We start from the raw sequence: 20,816 nt of genomic DNA, 5'->3' as shown, positions 1-20,816 counted from the left end.
GAGAGTAAAGTATTATTGGAAATAGTTACCATTTTGAAGATGAATTTGTACAACAACATTAGAATGCGAATTCTCATAGGAGTAAATTGCATTCAATTTGCATAGAGTTAATAGGAGATGTATTCATGGCACCGAGAATTATATTTTATTTTGTATTTTCTCAATTTTATCGATCAGTCTAATAGAGGAAGCATAACAAAAGAATGCGTATTCAAAATGGCTTCTAACTAACGATTTATAAAGCATTAAAAGAGTCTTTGGATCTGCTCCCATTTAGAGCCAACTAAGGATCTGAGAATATTTGTAGCTTTCATAGCCCTTACTATTAAGCAATCGACGTACTTTAACCAACTTAAATTTTGATGGAAAAGAACACCTAAGAATTTCACATTTGTTTCAATAGGAATTTTAATGTTGTGATATAAAACAGAAAATACAGAAATTTTAAGGCTTTTTTTAGAAAATATTACTATTTTGCTTTTTTATGGATTGATTTCTAAGCCCAAAAAATTGAAATAACGGTGAAGATTTTGAAGAACCAGATTTAATTTAGTTTTAGTTTGTACCAAGTCATCACCGCTGCAGTATATGGCTAAATCGTCAGCAAATTGCAGATTTACAACGCTCGATCCCAAAACTATATTTAATCGATGTATATATAATATGTACAACAGGGGCTTAAAATACCTCCCTGACACACACCTTTAAATGAAAGTCTAGGTCCATAAAATTTATTATTATATTTAACAAAACTTCTCTACCTGAGAGGAAATTGTAAATCTAATGAACCATTTTATCTGGAATACCCAAATTTAATAGAGATGTAGACAACAAACTTATATTGACATTATTAAAAGCACCCACAACATCTAGAAAATGCATGCCAGATGTTTGTTTTCATTAAAAGCAGAGTTGACGTCAGTATAAAAGTGAGCAAGGCTTTCCGGGCAGACATCCCGCGACGAAAACCAAATTGATTGTTGGGTAAAAGGCGGTTATGTTCGATATAAAATTCAAGACGAAGTTTTAGAAGCTGTTCGAAAATTTTCCCAACACATGAGGTTAATGCTATTGGTCGATATGAATCCGGACTATTGGGAGATTTATCGGGCTTGAGTATAGGAACCAAACAATCCATTTTCCACTCTTTCGGAATAAGAGAGGCGCACCATAAAGAATTTAAGATTTTAGAAAAATTAATTTATTACGTGACGAGAGATTTTGATCATTTTATATGAAATATTGTCTAATCCGCACGCTGTATCTCCGAGATTTTATGGCTGTATTTAATTCTTCTAAAGTAAATGGATCAACGAGATAGGAGTTATTGATATTTAAACGAGCGGTCCCAGAATGAAAATCATGATGGGGTTCAACGAAGTCTGGAGAATATTTCCTTAAAAATCGTTAATCCATAAGCTATCTGATGTAGTCGACATGGAAGATGATGAGAAAGTTTTATTAAATTTACGCATAGTTTGCCAAATTTTAGAAACAGGAGTTACTCGAGATAATTTTGAACAAAATTCTTGCCAACTATTATTCCTCTCTCGTCTTATTACAATTTTTTTTCGAGCTTGTAATTTTTTGAATTCCATAAAATTTTCAAGTGTAGGATTGTATTTGAACCTTATATAAGCATCTTTACTATTTTTGACGGCCAACGCACAACTCTCATTCCACCAAGGAACTGTCTGATGCCGAATGTTCTTAATAGAATTAGTTTGATAGTGCAATAATTTATTGCTACTCTGTGGAATTGATTGCTCAACAGCTGTCATAATAATGTTATAGAATTTATTATATAACCTCAAGTGGTTCAGATGATAAAAATCAGAATTGTCTAGCATTTTATTAACTAAAACAGAGAAAGTTTCCCAGTTGATCATACGAAGATTATATTTCCGAAAGTATTTCATGTTTGCAGATTCACTAAAGACAGGAGGAAAACTATTGTTCAACAGAAGTTTAGTCATTGTTGGCAAATGATAGCTGCCTAAAGGATCATCATGAACCCACCATTCAGAATTAAGTGCCAATGAAGGACTAATAAATGAAAGATCCAGTGCATTAGGTCGCCAAGTGTTAGTGCCAACCGTAGTAACATGTCCATCATTTAATAACACTAAATCACAATCATCGAGGGAATCGAGAATGTCTCTGCCTCGAGCATCAGTTGAAGAACAACCCCACAAGACATGATGTGCATTAAAATCCCCTGATATAAAGGCCGGTTTCGGAATACTGTTAATTAAGTTGATAAATTTAGATTTCGTAAATGTAGGGGTGCAATTAGTAGGACAATAAAAGCTAGCGATTGAAAGCGGCTTATTATTTATTGTTATTTTTATTACAACGTTTTGTAGCGAATCATCACAATAAGTCTCTATATTCTCATAATAAATACTGTTGTGAATTACTATAGCAACACCATTATGATGATTGCCACAGTCATTTCGCACAATAGAATAACCTTTTATATTGCAACGATGATGAGGTTTGAGCCAAGTCTCAGATATAATGGCTATATGAATTGAATGATCAAAAAGAAATTGGGTAAAAATATGCCGATTACACAAAAGACTTTGTGCATTCCACTGTACTATATTTAACTGATTGTGGGTGAATTTGAAGAAGAAATATTTTTATCTTTGAATGTTTCATTAACTATGTCAAGCACACTTTTAGAGCAAATGGGTGTATCTTTAGTTTTACTTAAGGATACAATTTTAACTATTGACTCAACTAAAATGTTTAATGCTTTATTGTCTGAGTTAAGAATGGTGAGAAAGTCAATATCGCGTTTTTTTTGTTTGAGAGGAGGAAAATTTTTTTCATCAAAAATGTCTGCAAAGGATTTGGGCATGTATTTATTTTTATTCTCTTCTATTTTCTTTTTCTTTATAGGGCATACACCAGAAATGCTGATGTGGTTGCCCTGGCAATGTACACATAAAGCTTCTTGCATTGTTTTGTTACATGTTTTGTAATTGTGGCTTTCACTGCATATGGAGCAACGTTCAGAATTTTGCAAAATTTAGATAAATGGCCATACCTCAAGCATCGGTAGCATTGTTTGACTGGAGGCACATACTTTGTGATGTCATGTCTCCACCCTGCTAAATCGACATGGTCCGGAAGAACAGAAGCTGCAAATGTGATTGCTACAGTTTGGGTTGGCTGTTGAATAAAACCATTGTCAGTGTTAGTTTTGCGCAAAAATCTTCGGACACAGATGATTTTTTTTATGGGTAGACAACATTGTAAAATTTTCTTATTTGTTAATTTTATTGGTACATTTCTTATAATGCCTGTAACTTCTGTTGAATAGGCAGGAATACTGGCTTTAAAATGATATTCTTTTAGGAAAGTTTGGTTATTTAAAAATGCATTGGCAAGACCAGGCTTTTCAAAATAAACACCAATTTTAAATTTATTTAAACTTCTCAGATATTTAACCCCTTTGTTAAATCTTTTTAAGCAAGTAGATAATGAAAGCAGATCCCTGGATCCAATGGAACGTTGATTATCTGCAGATTCTACGAATACTACAAACTCCGCAGCTGCAGCATCTTCAGGATATCTCCTTGTATAGTCTGTGACATAATATGGTGCATATTTTACAACCTCTAATTGCTCCTCTTCACACTCTGAGGATGAAGAATCACCTGAGGTTTCCTCAGGCTTATCTTCAACAGTATCCCTAAGCTATCTTTTTTCCGCTTCTTCGTTCGGCCCTTCCCCATTGCAAGAAACGAATTAAATATTTATTTAGCTAATATCTTATCAGTAGTTTTATTTACTTTTACTAAATTATTAGGATTTCGTTATATTTTAATATAAAAATTTTAAAATATATTTTAAGCCCGCCTAATCAGTTGAAGGTTCCCGCGCTTTTTTTCACCAAAGACATAAAATGGTCGATCTCAGCACACTTCACCCCGTTTACAACTGTTAAGTTCATAACGCACCCTCTTGCTACACTAGCGCTATCGTGGCGAGTTTTGGTAATAATAAGTTGCTTTCCGTTGTTCAGACTGGAGGTGTGCTCGCGCGAGACGGGTGTGGAGCGCGGGGAGCGGGCGGTGTGCGCGCGCTCGCCCACGGCCGAGCTGGAGCGCGCCGTGCGCGACCAGCTGCACTACTCGCACCAGCTCGACGACACGCTCGTCGACCAGGTACCGCGCACACACACCACCACACTACACACACATAGTGCCACACGTCAGTGTCTCGCGCGACCAGATCTACTTGTGTATACCCGGTCCAAACAAGCCCATCATGTTGTGTCAACTGGCGATATAACCAGCTATCGTCAGTCGACACTTATGGGTCCTACTCAACTTCCTATCACGTGCAGGGAAGCTACTTAGTCGAGTTTCTATTAAAAAAAATATATGCTAAAGCTGCTGTTACTATGGCCTTAAAAAGGACAAAAGCGCTATTTGATTAGCAGCTTGTGATATTATAAAGGTTAAAAAAAAATTGCCTAAAACAAGGGCTGGGACATGAATATACGATACTAGCATTTGTAAGCAAAATAACCGACGAGTACTTTAAGAAATATACAAATGTAAACATCTAATATACATTTAAATTAAATAAAAAAAAAAATCACGTCGAATTGATAACCTCCTCCTTTTTTTTTAAGTCGGTTAAAAATACATTTAATGTTCGCTAACAAATGCAATAATTTTCACAGATATTATCAGCGAGTAGCGATGAACACGAGGACATACCACCTCTTGCATTAAACACATCTAAGTAAGTTATTTTGTATTATTATTATAATTTTTGATGTATTTATTACATCAGTTTTCTATAAAGTAACGAATTATCTCAACTAAGTCCCAGATTCATACCATAGACTTAACGGATCTACTATTTCATCAGTTTCTTAACATTTTATCGTCATTCAGGTCGTCAAGTTCCATACACTCAACGTCATCAGACAGGATCAACAGACTGAAGAGTGAAAACGAAAAGCTGCAGATGCAAGTGGACAACTTGGAGTCAAGACTGAAGGACAAAGACGCTCTAATAACTGAACTAAATAGGTAAGTTATTAAAGTAGTATCAAATCTACCAAATATCTGGAAGATAAAATAATTTTAGGTAGTGCAAATGTAAATTATTGGATCGAAAAATTTGCAATTTTTTTTTTACTCAACCTGAAATTGAAATCAAAGCCTTGCAGTCCTAGTACGTTGGAATAAGAAAAATGGAAAAGAGTTGATAAATAAGCTTCCATCATTCACAGCCATCGCACACGTGCGCAATTCACGTATCTAATGCAACAACAAGCTATAAACATAATTTATGATGTATACAAAAAATGTTGGAACAACATTGACGCATCGAATCATGCCGTGATTCATACAAAACCGTTTGACAGCGTTTGTTTTCGTTAGTAAAAGCTTGCGGGCAAAGAAATGTACGCACTAAAATGTTTATAACTGAGTTTGTTGTACAGATAATTTATGTTCGGGAATTTTGTGGTAATTCACTTTTATTTTGTTTAACGGTTTTAGATAACACATTTATTTCCTGTAAACTACTGTAATTGTATTTACAATTGGCAGAGATTTTTTTTAATAATAGAAGCATTGTAAGAAATTTATGTTAAATTAGTGTGAGATCTTATGAAGTCGTGATAGGACTTTGCGTGCCATCATTATCATTATAAAGAGAAATTATTCTAGTCGAATTTGGAATGCATTAGTTGCGCCTCTGATACTACTCCTAATACTACTATATATCACTAATAGAGAGTTGTACTCGTCAGGGTTCGCGAGAAGTTGTCGACTGAGAGCCAGACCAACCGCCTGCGCTACGAGGCCGAGCGCGACAACGCCGGCCGTCTGCGCCTGCTGCTGCACGCACACAAGGACACCGCCGACACGCTGCAGGTACCACTACCACTACACGGCGCCTTCAGATGGCGCTATAACCAATATTCAGTTATCTATACAGTTGTGTTTATCATTCTTATATACGTGTTTCCTTTTTTCAAAGGAGCTTGAGAATGTTTTCTGAGCTCATAGACTGTGTGGATGACGTGTGTTTGTGGTTTATGCGGTGGTTCATAAGCGTGTTGGTTGTCCAGAACCAGGACTCGAACATGATCCAGATCCTGAAGCGTCGGCTGGAGAGCGCCATGCAGTCGGAGGTGGAGCTGCAGCAGCAGGCGCAGCGCCTCCGCGCCAGGCTCGCCGCGCTCGAGCACCAGCTCGCCAGCGCCGGACATAGGACTGACTCGCATTCCGCCGAGGTATGCTCAACATTTCGAACGTAACTAACGTAAATCAAAACACGTAAAGTATTACACTGTGATTTCAGATAAGTGTAGAATTAAAGTCGTATTAAATAAGGATAAGGCAGGAAGAAGAATTCACCTCATCACTTTATCTTGTAGCGGTTCATTTTCTTCGATATTTGGCTTTATATTGTGAGTATAAAAATCGAAACGCGATTAAATGACACCTGCAAACACCGCTACTCTTAGGTTTTCTGAGAGAAACTACATTTTATTACTTACTTTTGAAAGGTAAATCCAAAATTTAAATGCAACACCCGGTATAAGAAAAGCCACTTTCTTCACTTTATATTATCTCTGAGCAGATTGAAAACATGGAGCGTTTGAAGGGCGAGGTGTCGCTGCTGAAGTCGAAGCTGGAGGTGGAGCGCAGTCGCTGCCAGGACCTGCAGGCCATGCTCGACCACAGCAAGCTGCAGGCGCAGCGCGAACTCGACGCACGCGCGGACGCGTGCAACGCGCTCCGGAACGAACTCGCAGAGATCAAGAGGTCGGTCCACTTCACAGTGCTATATTGATTTGTAGGCACCAGCTTATCATTTGACGACTTTACTTGATTTTAAATTGCAATTATACGTCGATCATAAAAATAACAATACAATTATACCATCGAAAGTGTTCTCTAAAAATCATGACAAACACAGTAAGTTAGAGGGTCGTTAATAAGTGTTGAACCATATAATATTTTTCCAAGATGTTAAAAAAATGGTATGAGATTTAAACGACATATAGAAACGATGATTAATAGCAGTTACAAAATTATAAAATTTTACTGGGTTTAATTTTTTTTTAATCGTGTTCCTTTATCTTACTTGTGCAGACAAAAACACGACACAAGCGTGGAGTTGGTTCGCGCCAAGGAGTTGCTCAGCACGCAAAGCGCCACCATCGCTGAACTCGAGAAGAAACTCACGTCCACTGCCCGACAGAAACCCATCAACGACGCACTCGTCAGTACATTTTACTAGTAACAGACTCAAATCAAATATCGACTTCGATTTATGCTACAAATAAACTAGTTCGACTGCGGTACCGAGTTATCAAAAACCGATGTAAAGTCTGAGTGATTAAATATCTATAATACACCTATTGGCATTGTGGCGATTTTAAGTGGTCCTTATTACGTATGTATACGATGACACCCTTGTTCAAAATTGACTATTAACCAAACAATCGGCAACTTTCATCTTCTAGACCGAAATCCAAACGCACAAATCAGAGTTGGCGCGCGAGATAGCGACGCTGAAGCGATGCCTCGCGGACACCGCCAGCCCCGAGCTGCACACCCTCAGGAGTGAGAAGCAGCAGCTCATCGCCAAGGTCGAGAGACTGGAAGCCGAGCTGCAGCAGTCCAAGACCCCTGATGAGAAGGAGCAGGCGGTAAGTATATTTACACATATCACGTCTTTATCTTGGAAGGTGTAGCAGAGGTGTGACCAGGGATTTGAGTTATACACTTTTCGTCGTATATGTTCCGTTCCATGATGTGATAGGGAGCGAGCCATCGACAAGTCCGGTAAGTTTACAATTTGTTGTAATTGTATATATATTTGGTCCTTGGTAATTGGATCCTCGTAACAGCTTAAAACTTCTTTATTGGATTCGAAAATTTTATCCTAGTAAGTTCTACTAGGATGAAATACAGTTTTTGATTTTCACCAAAGTGGATAAGAGTGGAGAGGAGATAATATGTTTTGTATGCGACCCATAAGATTTAGTTATTTCATAGCCGACCGTAAAACATTTACATATAGTCAAACAAGGGGGACCAGAGATAGCATATTATGCTAAGGTTTGGTTGGATGATGATTGTATTTATTTAGCACTATATGTATAAGAATTCATAAAAAAATATTATCTTATAGCATTCAGACACTTTCCTAGCTGGTTGCTTAATCACCATACATTTTCGGTAGTTCTAATAAAACTTAATAAAGATCGTTTATAATTCGTTTATATCTCGTAAAATTGTAAATATAAATTTGATATCAAAATGTTTGTATAAATAAAATCATAAATATTCCCGCTATTACTGTTTGATACTAGAATTTACTTTGCTGTTGACCTCCTCGACGTAGTTGGTTATTTTTGGTTCTTCTATGATGCTAGAGCTGTGTTTGTTTTCCATCTCGGAGCAGAGTGGCTCTATGGCCCACACGGCGATGCAGTACAACGCATAGAGGCCGAAGTAGAGTGTGTAGAGTAGCCCGGTGAGGCAGGCGAGCCCCATCGGGTACAGTCGGTGATTGAGATCGGTTTCCGTTCTCCAAGAATCTTCTGCCCATGCTCGGAAGTATTGGCAGAATTTTCTAGAATAAAAGTGATTAAAAGGTTTTTTTAACCATGACGCAATGAGGAATTGTGGGTCTCCTGAAACTTATCCGTTAGCTAACGTAGAACACAAGATATACATTAGAAATTCAGTTTCTAAATGTTTTTAAGTTACGGAACATCGTCTCTAGCTAATTCCACTACTCATACCCAGGTTCTCATATTGGGTGTGTACTGTGTATACCTGAGGCTGGGTAAAGCTCGCTCGAGCAGCCCGACGAGGCAGTGCAGCACGTGCGTCAGCACCAGCACCAGCACCCACACCGCCAACAAGTACGGCGGCCAGCGGAATGTGCCCAATGCCGCTGGAAATAGAATGTTGTCTTGGTTGACACAACTTGTTAGATTTACATTCGTTTTCAATTATTAATCTCAATTTTCAATCCGATTTTGTGAAAGAACCAATCAAAATAATTGATTTGTGAGCATGTCAAAAAAACCTATGTTCCGATTGGTCTGATTCAAAATTCATCTACGAATAATGAATTTTTTTACCAACAATCCGGTTTTACTTTCTGATTTTTTTATCGGTTTGTTTGTAGTGTGAATGTGGCATGTCGTGTATTTATGATTGAAAGTGTGATGTTGCTGTTGCGACGAATTCTCTTATACTTTATTATTTTAAATCTAAGGTTCGAGTAACTTATTTGAAAGTGATATCTTTAAGAAGATAAAACTTATGTAGTTTAATTTAATAATGCAATGTCAAAATATGTCGTATAACATTCGGTCCTGCGTATACTGTAGTAACAGTGCCAGTTCCAATAGCAGTAGTGTGTGTGGTGGGCACCTTGCACGAGCGTCCTGTTGCCCGTGGCGATGCTGACGTCGGGCCGCTGCACCACCTCGAGCGAGCGCACGCGCCGGCGCGCCGCCAGCAGCCGCAGCGCGTGCTCCGACGCCGCGCGCGTGCGGGGCTCGCCCGCCTCCGTGCGGGACGACTGACGTACCATATAGGATTTCGTTTAATCAAAGGATGAGCATTGGAAACAAATATCTTTGCAAACAGTTGATTAGTGAACTCTCAGTAAACTTACGTTGTGGCTGCACAGAGTAATACATTGTATCTATGGTTTCTGCACATTTCAATTGCCTAACGAAAATCTAGTTTTAAAATTTTTTGAATAGTAAAGTTTCCGTTGTCATACCATTGAACTTAATATTGAATATAGACTGATATCACGCTTAACTAGGATTAATGTATGTGAATATTACCGTAGGAGATATCCGCGTGCGTGACATGGTATTTTTCTCCTTATCCCTGTTGGCTTCTATTTTGGACTCCTTCGCGTTGAGCTCCGTCTTTGTGAACGACGGGTGGTCACCGCACATGCTGTACATTAGAAAACAAAATCAAATGCAGCACTATATTGGTGTATCAAAATATCTAACAAATTTGGTATATAGGATAGTTCGTTTGGTGGGCATCAGTGTTTTATATACAACGAACTCGTAAAAAAATAGACTATAGTAAATAAACCAGTCCACACAAGCGGCACACGAGTATGACCTTTGTGCCATCGACTTTGTCGACCACATTGCAAGGAAGTGACGACAAGTTGAGTTTTGGAACTCACATCATATCTGGCAATTTCACCGCGTCGTTCTTATTCGGCTCCATGTTTCCCGTCGGTTGGTCTACGCTCTCATGGTATCGCCTGGTGGTGCAGTTTGTAGTTGTGTGTCGCGCGCGGTGCGACGAGCTGTCGCGGTGGCGCGAGTGACGTTTTCAAACGGATGTCACATGTGTTCTAATTTTGATTTGATTTTTTAATTGTTTGTGTGAATGAAGGTCAAGGTTTCAAGCAGGACATATATAGCACATTTCGTGGGAAAAGTTTTTTTAATTAAAATTTTAAATATGTCTCTTACGTGAATGTTCGGATAATATTTAAAGATTATGAATATTTGTAAATTGATTTTAACTCATTAACATTATAGAAGTTTATAATATGTTTATACGATATAATTTAACTTTTAAACAGGAAAAGATATTGATCAAAAGTTTATGGCGTTATAAATATATTTTGTCTGTCTTCTACTATGCTTTGCTGTATTAGTTCGTAATTTAGTATGTATTATAAAAGCGATTATGATTATAATACGGCATCAATCAAGAATTATTAACCAAGTTATAATCATTTTTCTTCTACTAGATACGCTATCTGCACGGTCGATGCCTACGATTAGAGAGTTACCGCAAGGCGTTGGTGTGGCAGAAGAGGTACCTGCAGCGCGTGCTGGAGGGATACACGCAACTCGAGAAGAATCTATGTCTACCCTCGTCTGCCGCGCCACCAAGGAGTCGCGGCAAAAACCGCTTTAGGTGAGTGGTTTTATTAGGTATAAATATTTTTGGGAATCATTATATATTGCTGCAGTAATACGTATCGGTAGTGCATTGTGCGAGTGGTGACGCTGTGTGCGTGCGCAGGTGCGTGGCGCGCGCGGTGGTGGCGGCGCTGCGCGCGCGCTTCCTGGTGCGGCGGCGCGGCGCCGTGCGCGCGCTCTCCGCCAACGCGCTGCTGCGCGCCGACACCTCGCGCGGGTACAAACCTCCCTTAACACTACTCTCCTTCATGCTTTTACCTTTCACACATTATATACTACTAGCTTTTGCCCGCGGTTCCGCCCGCGTTACAAAGTTTTTCGGGCTAAAGTATTCTGTTATAAAAGTCACGCTATATATTTTCCCGGGAGCCTATGTTCTTCCCAGGGTCTTAAACTGTCTCCATACCAAATTTCATCTTAATAAGTTGGGTAGTTTTTGAGTTTAACACGTTCAGGCAGTCGGATGCAGCGGGGGACTTTGTTTTATAATGTATTTTTGTAGAACTTTTTAAGAGGAACAATCCCGTCATACATCATTGTTGCATAACTTTAACTGTTTAACAGCGCACGCAACGGAAGTTCTCAAAACTAATAAATTTTCCCCGTTTTTGCAACATGTTTCATTACTGCTTCGCTCCTATTGGTCATAGCTTGATGATATAAAGCCTATAGCATTTCAAAAACAAAGTGCTATCCAACACAAAAATAATTTTTCAGTTCGATCTGATAGTTCCTGAGATTAGCCATTACTGCTCCGCTCCTATTGGGTATAGCGTGATGATATATAGCCTATAGCACTCCACGAACAAAGGGCTATCCAACGCAAAAGAATTTTTCAGTTTGGACCGGTAGTTCCTGAGATTAGCCATTACTGCCCCGCTCCTATTGGGTATAGCGTGATGATATATAGCCTATAGCACTCCACGAACAAAGGGCTATCCAACGCAAAAGAATTTTTCAGTTTGGACCGGTAGTTCCTGAGATTAGCCATTACTGCCCCGCTCCTATTGGGTATAGCGTGATGATATATAGCCTATAGCACTCCACGAACAAAGGGCTATCCAACGCAAAAAGAATTTTTCAGTTTGGACCGGTAGTTCCTGAGATTAGCGCGTTCAAACAAACAAACAAACAAACAAACAAACTCTTCAGCTTTATATAATAGTACTAGCTTTTGCTCGCGGCTCCGCCCGCGTTATAAAGTTTTTCAGGCTAAAGTTTTCCGTTTTAAAAATAGTAGTTTTCCGGGAGCCAAGTTCTTCCCAGGGTCTCAAACTATCTCCATACCAAATTTCATCTTAATACGTTAGGTAGTTTTTGAGTTTAACACGTTAAGGCAGACAGATGCAGCGGGGGACTTTGTTATATTATTTAGAACTTTTAAGTGAAACAATCCCGTCATACATCATTGTTGCATAACTTTAACCGTTTACGCAGCGCACGCAACGGAAGCTCTCAAAACTCATAATTTTCCCCGATTTTGCAACATGTTTCATTACTGCTCCGCTCCTATTGGTCATAGCATGATGATATATAGCCTATAGCACTCCACGAATAAAGGGCTATCCAACGCAAAAAGATTTTTCAGTTTGGACCGGTAGTTCCTGAGATTAGCCATTACTGCCCCGCTCCTATTGGGTATAGCGTGATAATATATAGCCTATAGCACTCCACGAACAAAGGGCTATCCAACGCAAAAAGAATTTTTCAGTTTGGACCGGTAGTTCCTGAGATTAGCCATTACTGCCCCGCTCCTATTGGGTATAGCGTGATGATATATAGCCTATAGCACTCCACGAACAAAGGGCTATCCAACGCAAAAAGAATTTTTCAGTTTGGACCGGTAGTTCCTGAGATTAGCCATTACTGCCCCGCTCCTATTGGGTATAGCGTGATGATATATAGCCTATAGCACTCCACGAACAAAGGGCTATCCAACGCAAAAGAATTTTTCAGTTTGGACCGGTAGTTCCTGAGATTAGCCATTACTGCCCCGCTCCTATTGGGTATAGCGTGATGATATATAGCCTATAGCACTCCACGAACAAAGGGCTATCCAACGCAAAAAGAATTTTTCAGTTTGGACCGGTAGTTCCTGAGATTAGCGCGTTCAAACAAACAAACAAACAAACAAACAAACTCTTCAGCTTTATATAATAGTATAGATAGAAGTATAGATTATTTTTAAAACCAAAAGAGTCCTCTAACGACGTTCTTTCCCTCATATCACTTCTTTATAAATTACATCACAATATTATACTAATATGATACGTTAAAAAAAACAGAAATCACTCTTTTATACAAGAAATTCATAACATTATTTGTCCTTTATAATAGTAATTATTTAATGATTTCTTATGTTTACGCGAATGTTAGACATTGAAATAAAAACTATTTAAACGGATTTTATCGCGGTTTTTTATATTATTATTTTCTCCCGACGTTTCGAAGACTTTGCAGCCTTCATGGTCACGGGGGACTGAGGTGTTGTTCATCCGTAAAGTCAAAGTTACAATATCTACCTACATTTTTCAAATATACAACTTTTTAAAATTTTTATCTGTTGACGGCCCGATCTACGCAGAATGTGCTCACAGTGTCTTGAGGTCTGGCAGCCGGTCTTTTGGGATCCGATTTAATTAAATGTAGAACAGGATCCCAGGCTTGTGCAAGCTTCCAACCATCTTCCCTATTGAAATTTGGGTGTTGTTTAATTTCAATAGCCTCGCGAATCATCCTAGGCAGGAATCGGTGTTCTTTGGCAAGGATTTGTGGCTTGTCTAATCGCAAATAATGATTGGAGCCTCCTTCAGAATGTTCAGCGACTGCAGACTTCGTAGAGCGTCGGTGTTTCACGTCAGCTATATGTTCTTTTACGCGGGTCCCTATATTTCTTTTTTGTTTTGTCCTATGTAAGAGAAGCCACAGTTGCAGTCTATCTTGTATACACCCGGTTCTTGCAGAGGTATATGGCACTTGACAGGTGGTAAAATTGACTAATCTTCTTAGGCGGCTTGAAATAGGTTTTATTGAAGCACGCTTCAGGATGTAGCCAATCTTGTCGGTGACTCCTCTCACATATGGTAGTACAACCGGAACACGTTCAACTGTGGCTGGTTTCACTCGGTCTCTGTGACGGCGGCGTGGACCGAGCGAGACCGAGTGAAACCAGCCACAGTTGAACGTGTTCTTATGAGAGGTCACCGACAAGAACAACTACAGCTTCAATAAAACATTTCAAGCTTGTCGTACACCACACCTACCTCTCTACGGCTGGTGCTGAATAGACTCTCAAACAAATATTGCGTTAGAAAACGCCCAACTGACGTGCCGGCTCTGCTCCGACTAACAAATCGCTATTGCAAACAATTAAAAACGCCAAATTTAATAGGAAGATGGTTGAAGCTGCACAAGCCTGGGATCCTGTTCTACATTTAATTAAATCGGATCCCAAGACCGGCCAGACCTCAAGACACTGTGCTCATTCGCGTAGATCGGGCCGTCAACAGATAAAAATTTTAAAAGTTGTATATTTGAAAAATGTAGGCGATATTTACGACGGATGAACAGTCCCCGTGACCATGAAAAAGTCTTCGAAACGTCGGGAGAAAATAATAATATAAAAAACCGCGATAAAATCCGTTTAAATAGTTTTTATTTCAGTAATTATTTAATGAAATTTCTCAACAGTACCAAGCAGGACCTAGGTCAAGGACTACAAACCCCGACTAAATTGAACGTGAGCACGGCGCCACGACAATCACTACGCAGAGACCTCGCTATGGGCACGCCGGGGTCACCGCACTGTGAGTAATTTCAAACTCAAAAATAATTATACCCTACTGCCAACTAACAATTGCCTTACACTATTGACTTACATAAAAACAAATTATAACATAGCATTATTACCTAAGTAGTTTAAATTATTGCTAATTAATTGTCATATTTATTTACAGTGGACTTTATCCGACGGTCACCGTATCCTAACTCGCCGAGAGATGATCCGTTCATATTGAGGTAAGGCCAAGTTTTGGACGTCCAAATATCAAATCTCAATTTCAGAATTTTTTTTCGACATTTCGCTAGCTCACCATTATTTTTTTTACACCAATTCAGTTTTATACATATCACATCTTTATATACCTGGTAGTATAATTTCCAATAATTCTGAAAGATAAAAAGGAGAACCATGAATATAGTCATGGGCGTAGTTAGAGGGATGGGCGGTGACACGGGAGGTTGTAGTGATGAGCCGGCGACATGTCTATAACTTGGATTGCGTTGCAGCCACAGTTCGCCGCGCGGCGCGGAGGCAGGCGCGTACCTCAGCAAGCTGGAGTTGGTGGGGCGCTGTCTGCAGCGCGCCGTGCACTCGCGCGACGTGCCCTGACCTGCGCACGCGCACGACTGGGCTCTACACTGCTGTACAGTCGATCGATACATGTAGTCATCGTGATGGAGTTTCGTGCTAGTGTTTTCATGCAAAACTACTATTCTTCAATTGACGTTTTCAAAAGGGATTTAATTTTATCGATATAAATAGATATTTACAAAACCTATTGCTTGTCGAATAATAACCGAGTCTGAAATAAAAGTCAAGTACATAAATGGTAAAAGTTCGAAATATGTACTTTTTTATACTTCATTATACAAATTTCAAAAATAAAAAGAATGAAACATGAAAATATTTAGAAGCAGGTTCTAAAATGTGGATGATTTTTTTACTTTTTTCTATAATAACTCAGCAAAGTGGCCTTATTAAACGCCTTAGATCTTGCTCATGTCATTCAGTGTTAATTTTTTTGTATGAAAACACCGCTACCAGCATTTGTTTTGTCAATGCATTTCCGTAAGAAGTTATCTCAAGTATTAGACTAGTGCCAAACGGATTGTATTCTGGTGTTACTTAATTTATTTGTTAGAAGTTATTAAGAGTTTTTTTTTTTTTTCATTTAAGCCGGAGATGTACAATTCCATGTTCGTATTCATTTTATAACTCCGCCTAATTGTTTTGATAGTTGTAAATTTATGTAATAATTACGAGTTGGTTCTGAATTTTTATGGCTATTGAAAATATTTTCTTTTCTATATCTTATTATAATTTGCCTTTTTAATAAAAAAAAAAACTGTTATTTCTCTTTTATGTTTCGCTAATTCAGAATTTACTCGAACAATTCATTGAGTAATACATTCGGCTATTATATAAGTAATTTTTTTTCGAAAGTATATTGACGAAATTTTCATTTGACATTTCTTATTGATAAACGCATAAACAATTGGGCGTGCTTTTTTATTTTTTTATATGTTACAATTATAACTTACAAATTTCTCTCTACTGAATATGTATTTATAGTATTTTTTTGTTATTATTGTTTAAGTGATGAAAAATTTAATTGTGGCCGAATGTATACTCAATATTTTGGTGTCAAAGATTTTGTTATGTATGTAAGTTTTACTAGACACCCACATTTGTATATATTTAGATTTATTGACATTAAATTGTTATGACGAAGCATTCGAACGATTAGTTTTAGATTTTTAGATATAATTTTTCGATTGAGAATTCGCTTTAAATTATACCACTTCTGAAATGTTGATTAATAGTTCTTTTAAACAAAAAAATAGTAATATATTAGAAAGTTATGTATTTAATGTTTCAGAAAATGTATTTTTCTACAACAGAAATATGTTAAAACGGACATTTGTAAAGAGTAGTTGTAAATATTAGGATAACAGGCGTAGGGAACGCCAGCGCAAATTCATGCCATGTTTAGCATAATACTAGATTAGTTTTACTTTTTTATATATGTTAAATAACGAAAGTACAAGTTAGTGTAAGTCTGGAATGCGTGGAACGGAACGTGCTGTGACGTCATAGTATAACAAACTTTTATGTACCAATTTAATAATTTATACCGATTAAAAAATATTGCCGTTATAGATATAGGTTGTTATTACAATTTATAATATTTATTGTTCATTCTGCGTCGTTATATTAAATGTAACTAATAAAGTTTCTAATATCGATAGTAACAAATTTTACGTAAGAATATCTGCCGTCGTCAGATCACGTTCCATTTCACGCACATTGTTAAGAGTAAGCGACATCACGACTAGCCTCGACACGACCGATACATTCGAACGTTCCGTAAATTGATGAGATTCATCGAAAATATTCAAAATACGAAAAACCTGTTACAACTTGCGAAACCTTTTTTGTTTGGTCTGAAATTTTTCTATAACAATAAAATTGAAGAAGTACTTTTTCCAACGTGTTTTGAATTGATTCGGCGTATCTCGTAACATTTGTGACTTATGTATGTGTCTTGTGAAATTTTAAGAGATATAAGTTTCCTAATTTTTGTAAGCAACTCGCTGTTAATTAATATTTTACTTGTAAAGACGACATAATAAAAGCAATTTTGGTGAGATGATTCGCCTCTAGTGTCTTCAACAATTTAGCTATTAGAAACTAATTGGAAGTAAATTGATACATTATACACGGGAAAAACCTGTTAATACTTGTATGTTTTATTAGGTGTCTACCTCAAGTCAACAACAGCGGGTTGTCTATTCCAACAAACCATAGACAATAAACACCGTATGAAGCCAAAGCAAACGGATAGTATTACGTATGCTGTGTTATCAGATTCAGTCGCTATGTACAGAGTGATAGAGCACAAAATCGCACAATAGTTAGTTGCACCATATTATCAAAGGTACTTGTTCATTGCTTTGAAAATTCGATGTATATTTTGTTGATTATGAAGTAAAAGAGTAATGTATGTCATTTTAGGATATCTGAATGTTGTAAATCCCACGGGATCGTACGTATCTACACTCACAACGACCAAAGAATTTAGTTAAGTGCTAGATGTAAAAAAAAATGTAAATTTAAGTTGAAACCCGATGAGCTTTATTACACAAACATTTTGACACAAAACCACTATTTTCTAGTCACACACATGCAAGTGCCATGTAACGCTCTCTGTAATAGACAAAAATTCTAAAGTTGACGAATAAATGATTAAAAAGAAATATTTTGTAAAAGCGCAGTTTCATTTGTGTTTGAGGTCACAGCGGCACTGCTCCGTCTTGCATGGGATTGTCACGATCGACGGCAACAACAGATCCGTCTGGAAAATAAAAGTAGTCCTATTATAACCTAGTCCTATCCTTTGTCAGAAACAAATAACGCTAGAACAACCATTGCGAATAAACGATCTTGATCGATATTTATAGATCGATCCCACCAAAATAATTTATGTGACCGTGACGCTCCACCACTGTTTAGTTCTGTTCAATCGGATTGATCTGGAGATATGGATTTAGATCGTACATAAATTAGGCCATTATATCATATATACTACAATATTTTAAATTATGTCGATATAACTTACCAATTCCTTTCTCGGTATAGTAAGCTCTTAAAAAAAGTATCTTTCAAGGAGAGTACCGAGTAATTATACAAACATTGGTATTTTTAGAGACTAGTGATGGAAAGTAGAAATTATATGTATAAATGTAGGTAGATATAGATGTAGCTAGTTGGTAGTAAGTAGGTAGGTAAATATAATTGGTTATTGGATACGAACCTGTGCGTTGCGTCGCTGCAATCCGTTCGCAGGTCCGATTCGCTTGTATGCGGCCACGTTCTCTTCTGGCTTGCTCTCCTTGCTAGGTTTCTTCGACTCTGGCTTTGACGACGCCGGCTAGTAGAGTCGTAAGTATAAGTTGATATTTTCTATATTGTACTTCGTTGAATCGAATATATTGTGAGTGTAAAGAAGCTCTAATATAACTACCCACCAGCCTTTCACTTGTAACAAATAAATAACTTCGGGCTTACTTTTTTGCCATTAATTGTCAAATACATCTTCTGTAATTGTTTTCTTCAGGCCTTTCATTTACAATGTCACAATAGTTAGACAAGCTAATGCACGCACATTACTTTTAATTTACTGCACCAGAATGTACGTTCTATGTTTTACCTTCTCGTCCTGCATGCCGTCCCTCTTGCCCCCCGTGTCTGCAGCGTCCTGCCCCGGCGGCGGCGGGTCCTCGTACCAGGGTCGGGCGCGGAGCCGTCCCACGGCGCGTAGTGCGGGTGGTGCTCCTGCAGCGACGCGGGCAGCGCCGGCATCGGGTACAGGCGGTACAGCTTGCAGTAACGCTGCGGAGCAAAACGTGGCTTTGTTCAGTGGTCGATGGGGAATGAAAAAACAATCCAGCATTGATGTTGACCAGGAGTTAACATAGGAAAGGGTAAAATTATGACGAACACTAGATGTGGTAGATACCTATTAGGCCACTGGAATTTTGGTAATCGATCTGATGGTCGTTTTTTTACAATCTCCTGATAATCAAGCTCCTAATTTCAGTGTTATTGGAAGGCATGTAGCCGACCAGATAAAGATCTTATGTATGTGGGCTCGCTATCAGGTCGGTTTGAAAATTTTGGGAGGTCTATATTCAGCAGTGGACTTCGGCTGGTGATGATCTACTTGATTTTCTTATACAGCACTAAAGAACATAGTTCTTACGTCAATAGCCTTATGCAAGGCAAAGTCCGGGCGGCCATGTTTGGCAGCCTCCTCGAGCAACTTGTTGGCGTGTGTGAGCAGCTTGTTGTCGGCGTCTCTTAGTTTCCGTTCGGCGAGCTCCCCGTAGAAGTAGCGCGTGTCGGCGCGCTCCTGCGCCTCGCGGTCTGAACGCTCTTTCTGTACCAACAACGCTTATAGTTTAGACTCAACAAGGAACGATATCATAAAAGGAAATTTAGATTAGCATTAGCATTATTAGCACAGAACTGCGTAGGGTCCATATAACCTGAATCCTGCCGGCTCTCTTTTCGTAATTAATGTAATGTCTGATTATTATTAGAACGATTTGCAAACCGTATTTATGTATATTATTACCGATAATTAGTAATGATTCTCTTTCAAAAAATTTCACCCTTTGCCACTGATATCGCACATGAATTTCAATGGCAATATTATAAGTAATACTATACACAAGCGACTCGCAACAAGTCAAGCATCAAAACTTGCAGTCAGCTTGCCTTGATCTTTTACCTACATGGTAACAATCGCTTGCTAAACCTAGCTTAAGAAATAAAAGTGACATGAGGTGATTAAGGAAGTACAAATAGTTTTTGCTGAGTTTCTATATATAAAGTAATTTTTTTTAGGATATTCGGTGCATAATTGCGTTCCTTACCCATAGTTTCAGTATATCCTCTTTGTACTCATTAATTTTCCTCTCCTTCTGTAGACGAAGTTTTTCTTTGAACTCATTATGAATCTCTGCATTCTTGAACCTAAAATAAAAAAAATACGCTTATGTTTTGAAAATGTGAAATCAAAACGTTGCAAAAGCCTGAACATGCAGAAGTTGAAGATGATGTTTTTTTTTATTACCGTCAATGAGAATAGTCAGACATATTAGGGAATTTGGGGGTAGGTGTCTGGTCTCTTATATTCGAGGGGCCATCTGGGTAGGTACAATCGCAATCTCTTTCTACCACCAAGAACCATTTTGCGTGCACAGTTTTATTGTAGTTTGAAGGACATTGTAGCTAGTGTTATTACTTGGCATTGTAAGACTCAACATCATGTGTCTTGGCGATACAAAGTTCTGTACCTATGCACTATTGTTTATGATGGGTCGTATCGTTTACCACTAGGCAAGCGGCTTGTTCGCCTTATCATTCATCTGCAATAAAAAAAATAAAAAATTGTATTCCGCACCTGTTCATGATCTCCCACTGGCGCATGGTGTTGAACTCCCTGAGCCGCTGCTCCTCATCCCGCAGGAACTGCTGTCGGTCCGCGACGCG

At 38.3% G+C, this 20,816-nt stretch overlaps 3 protein-coding genes across 3 annotated transcripts in view; 1 reads left to right on the top strand and 2 right to left on the bottom strand.

The window, feature by feature from the left end:
• LOC119188900 (myosin-11-like) overlaps positions 1-15,494 on the top strand; it is a 31,279-nt gene extending 15,785 nt beyond the window's left edge. The window contains exons 4-16 of the mRNA XM_037437049.1: positions 4,037-4,178; positions 4,703-4,764; positions 4,920-5,057; positions 5,786-5,909; positions 6,107-6,271; positions 6,622-6,806; positions 7,137-7,266; positions 7,511-7,696; positions 10,804-10,973; positions 11,082-11,195; positions 14,669-14,784; positions 14,935-14,995; positions 15,266-15,494. Of these exons, the coding sequence (XP_037292946.1) occupies positions 4,037-4,178; positions 4,703-4,764; positions 4,920-5,057; positions 5,786-5,909; positions 6,107-6,271; positions 6,622-6,806; positions 7,137-7,266; positions 7,511-7,696; positions 10,804-10,973; positions 11,082-11,195; positions 14,669-14,784; positions 14,935-14,995; positions 15,266-15,368 (1,696 nt within the window). The 3' untranslated portion in view covers positions 15,369-15,494. The remainder of the gene's footprint in view (positions 1-4,036; positions 4,179-4,702; positions 4,765-4,919; positions 5,058-5,785; positions 5,910-6,106; positions 6,272-6,621; positions 6,807-7,136; positions 7,267-7,510; positions 7,697-10,803; positions 10,974-11,081; positions 11,196-14,668; positions 14,785-14,934; positions 14,996-15,265) is intronic.
• On the bottom strand, positions 8,253-10,310 carry LOC115446225. The gene is made up of 5 exons (XM_030172802.2): positions 10,225-10,310; positions 9,863-9,980; positions 9,438-9,588; positions 8,832-8,952; positions 8,253-8,625 (listed from the first exon to the last, which is right to left on the bottom strand). Exons 1-5 carry the CDS (start codon positions 10,266-10,268, stop codon positions 8,346-8,348), a joined length of 714 nt encoding a protein of 237 aa, XP_030028662.1. The 5' UTR covers positions 10,269-10,310; the 3' UTR covers positions 8,253-8,345.
• A 2,538-nt stretch (positions 15,495-18,032) lies between the features above and the next one.
• On the bottom strand, positions 18,033-20,808 carry LOC119188899. Its single transcript, XM_037437043.1, has 6 exons — positions 20,728-20,808; positions 20,198-20,297; positions 19,522-19,698; positions 18,970-19,151; positions 18,574-18,690; positions 18,033-18,114 (listed from the first exon to the last, which is right to left on the bottom strand). Exons 1-6 carry the CDS (start codon positions 20,751-20,753, stop codon positions 18,087-18,089), a joined length of 630 nt encoding a protein of 209 aa, XP_037292940.1. The 5' UTR covers positions 20,754-20,808; the 3' UTR covers positions 18,033-18,086.
• Between the last annotated feature and the right edge of the window lie 8 nt (positions 20,809-20,816).

Source organism: Manduca sexta, chromosome 10 (genome assembly GCF_014839805.1).
Source record: "Manduca sexta isolate Smith_Timp_Sample1 chromosome 10, JHU_Msex_v1.0, whole genome shotgun sequence".
Taxonomy (NCBI): domain Eukaryota; kingdom Metazoa; phylum Arthropoda; class Insecta; order Lepidoptera; family Sphingidae; genus Manduca; species Manduca sexta.
Note: the sequence above shows the minus strand (reverse complement) of the source record. Positions and strands in the feature narration are given on the sequence as shown.

Bases quoted from the DNA above. Each gene is read 5' to 3' on its own strand.
- LOC115446225 (XM_030172802.2), bottom strand. From the start codon at position 10,268: ATGGAGCCGAATAAGAACGACGCGGTGAAATTGCCAGATATGAT. The intron at 9,589-9,862 runs GTAATATTCACA...ATGGTACGTCAG, and splicing joins GCACGCGGATATCTCCTACG to TCGTCCCGCACGGAGGCGGG. The intron at 8,953-9,437 runs GTGCCCACCACA...TTCTATTTCCAG, and splicing joins CAACAGGACGCTCGTGCAAG to CGGCATTGGGCACATTCCGC.
- LOC119188899 (XM_037437043.1), bottom strand. From the start codon at position 20,753: ATGCGCCAGTGGGAGATCATGAACAG. The intron at 19,699-20,197 runs GTAAGGAACGCA...TTGTTGGTACAG, and splicing joins AGGATATACTGAAACTATGG to AAAGAGCGTTCAGACCGCGA. The intron at 18,115-18,573 runs GTTCGTATCCAA...TTTATTTTCCAG, and splicing joins TGCAGCGACGCAACGCACAG to ACGGATCTGTTGTTGCCGTC.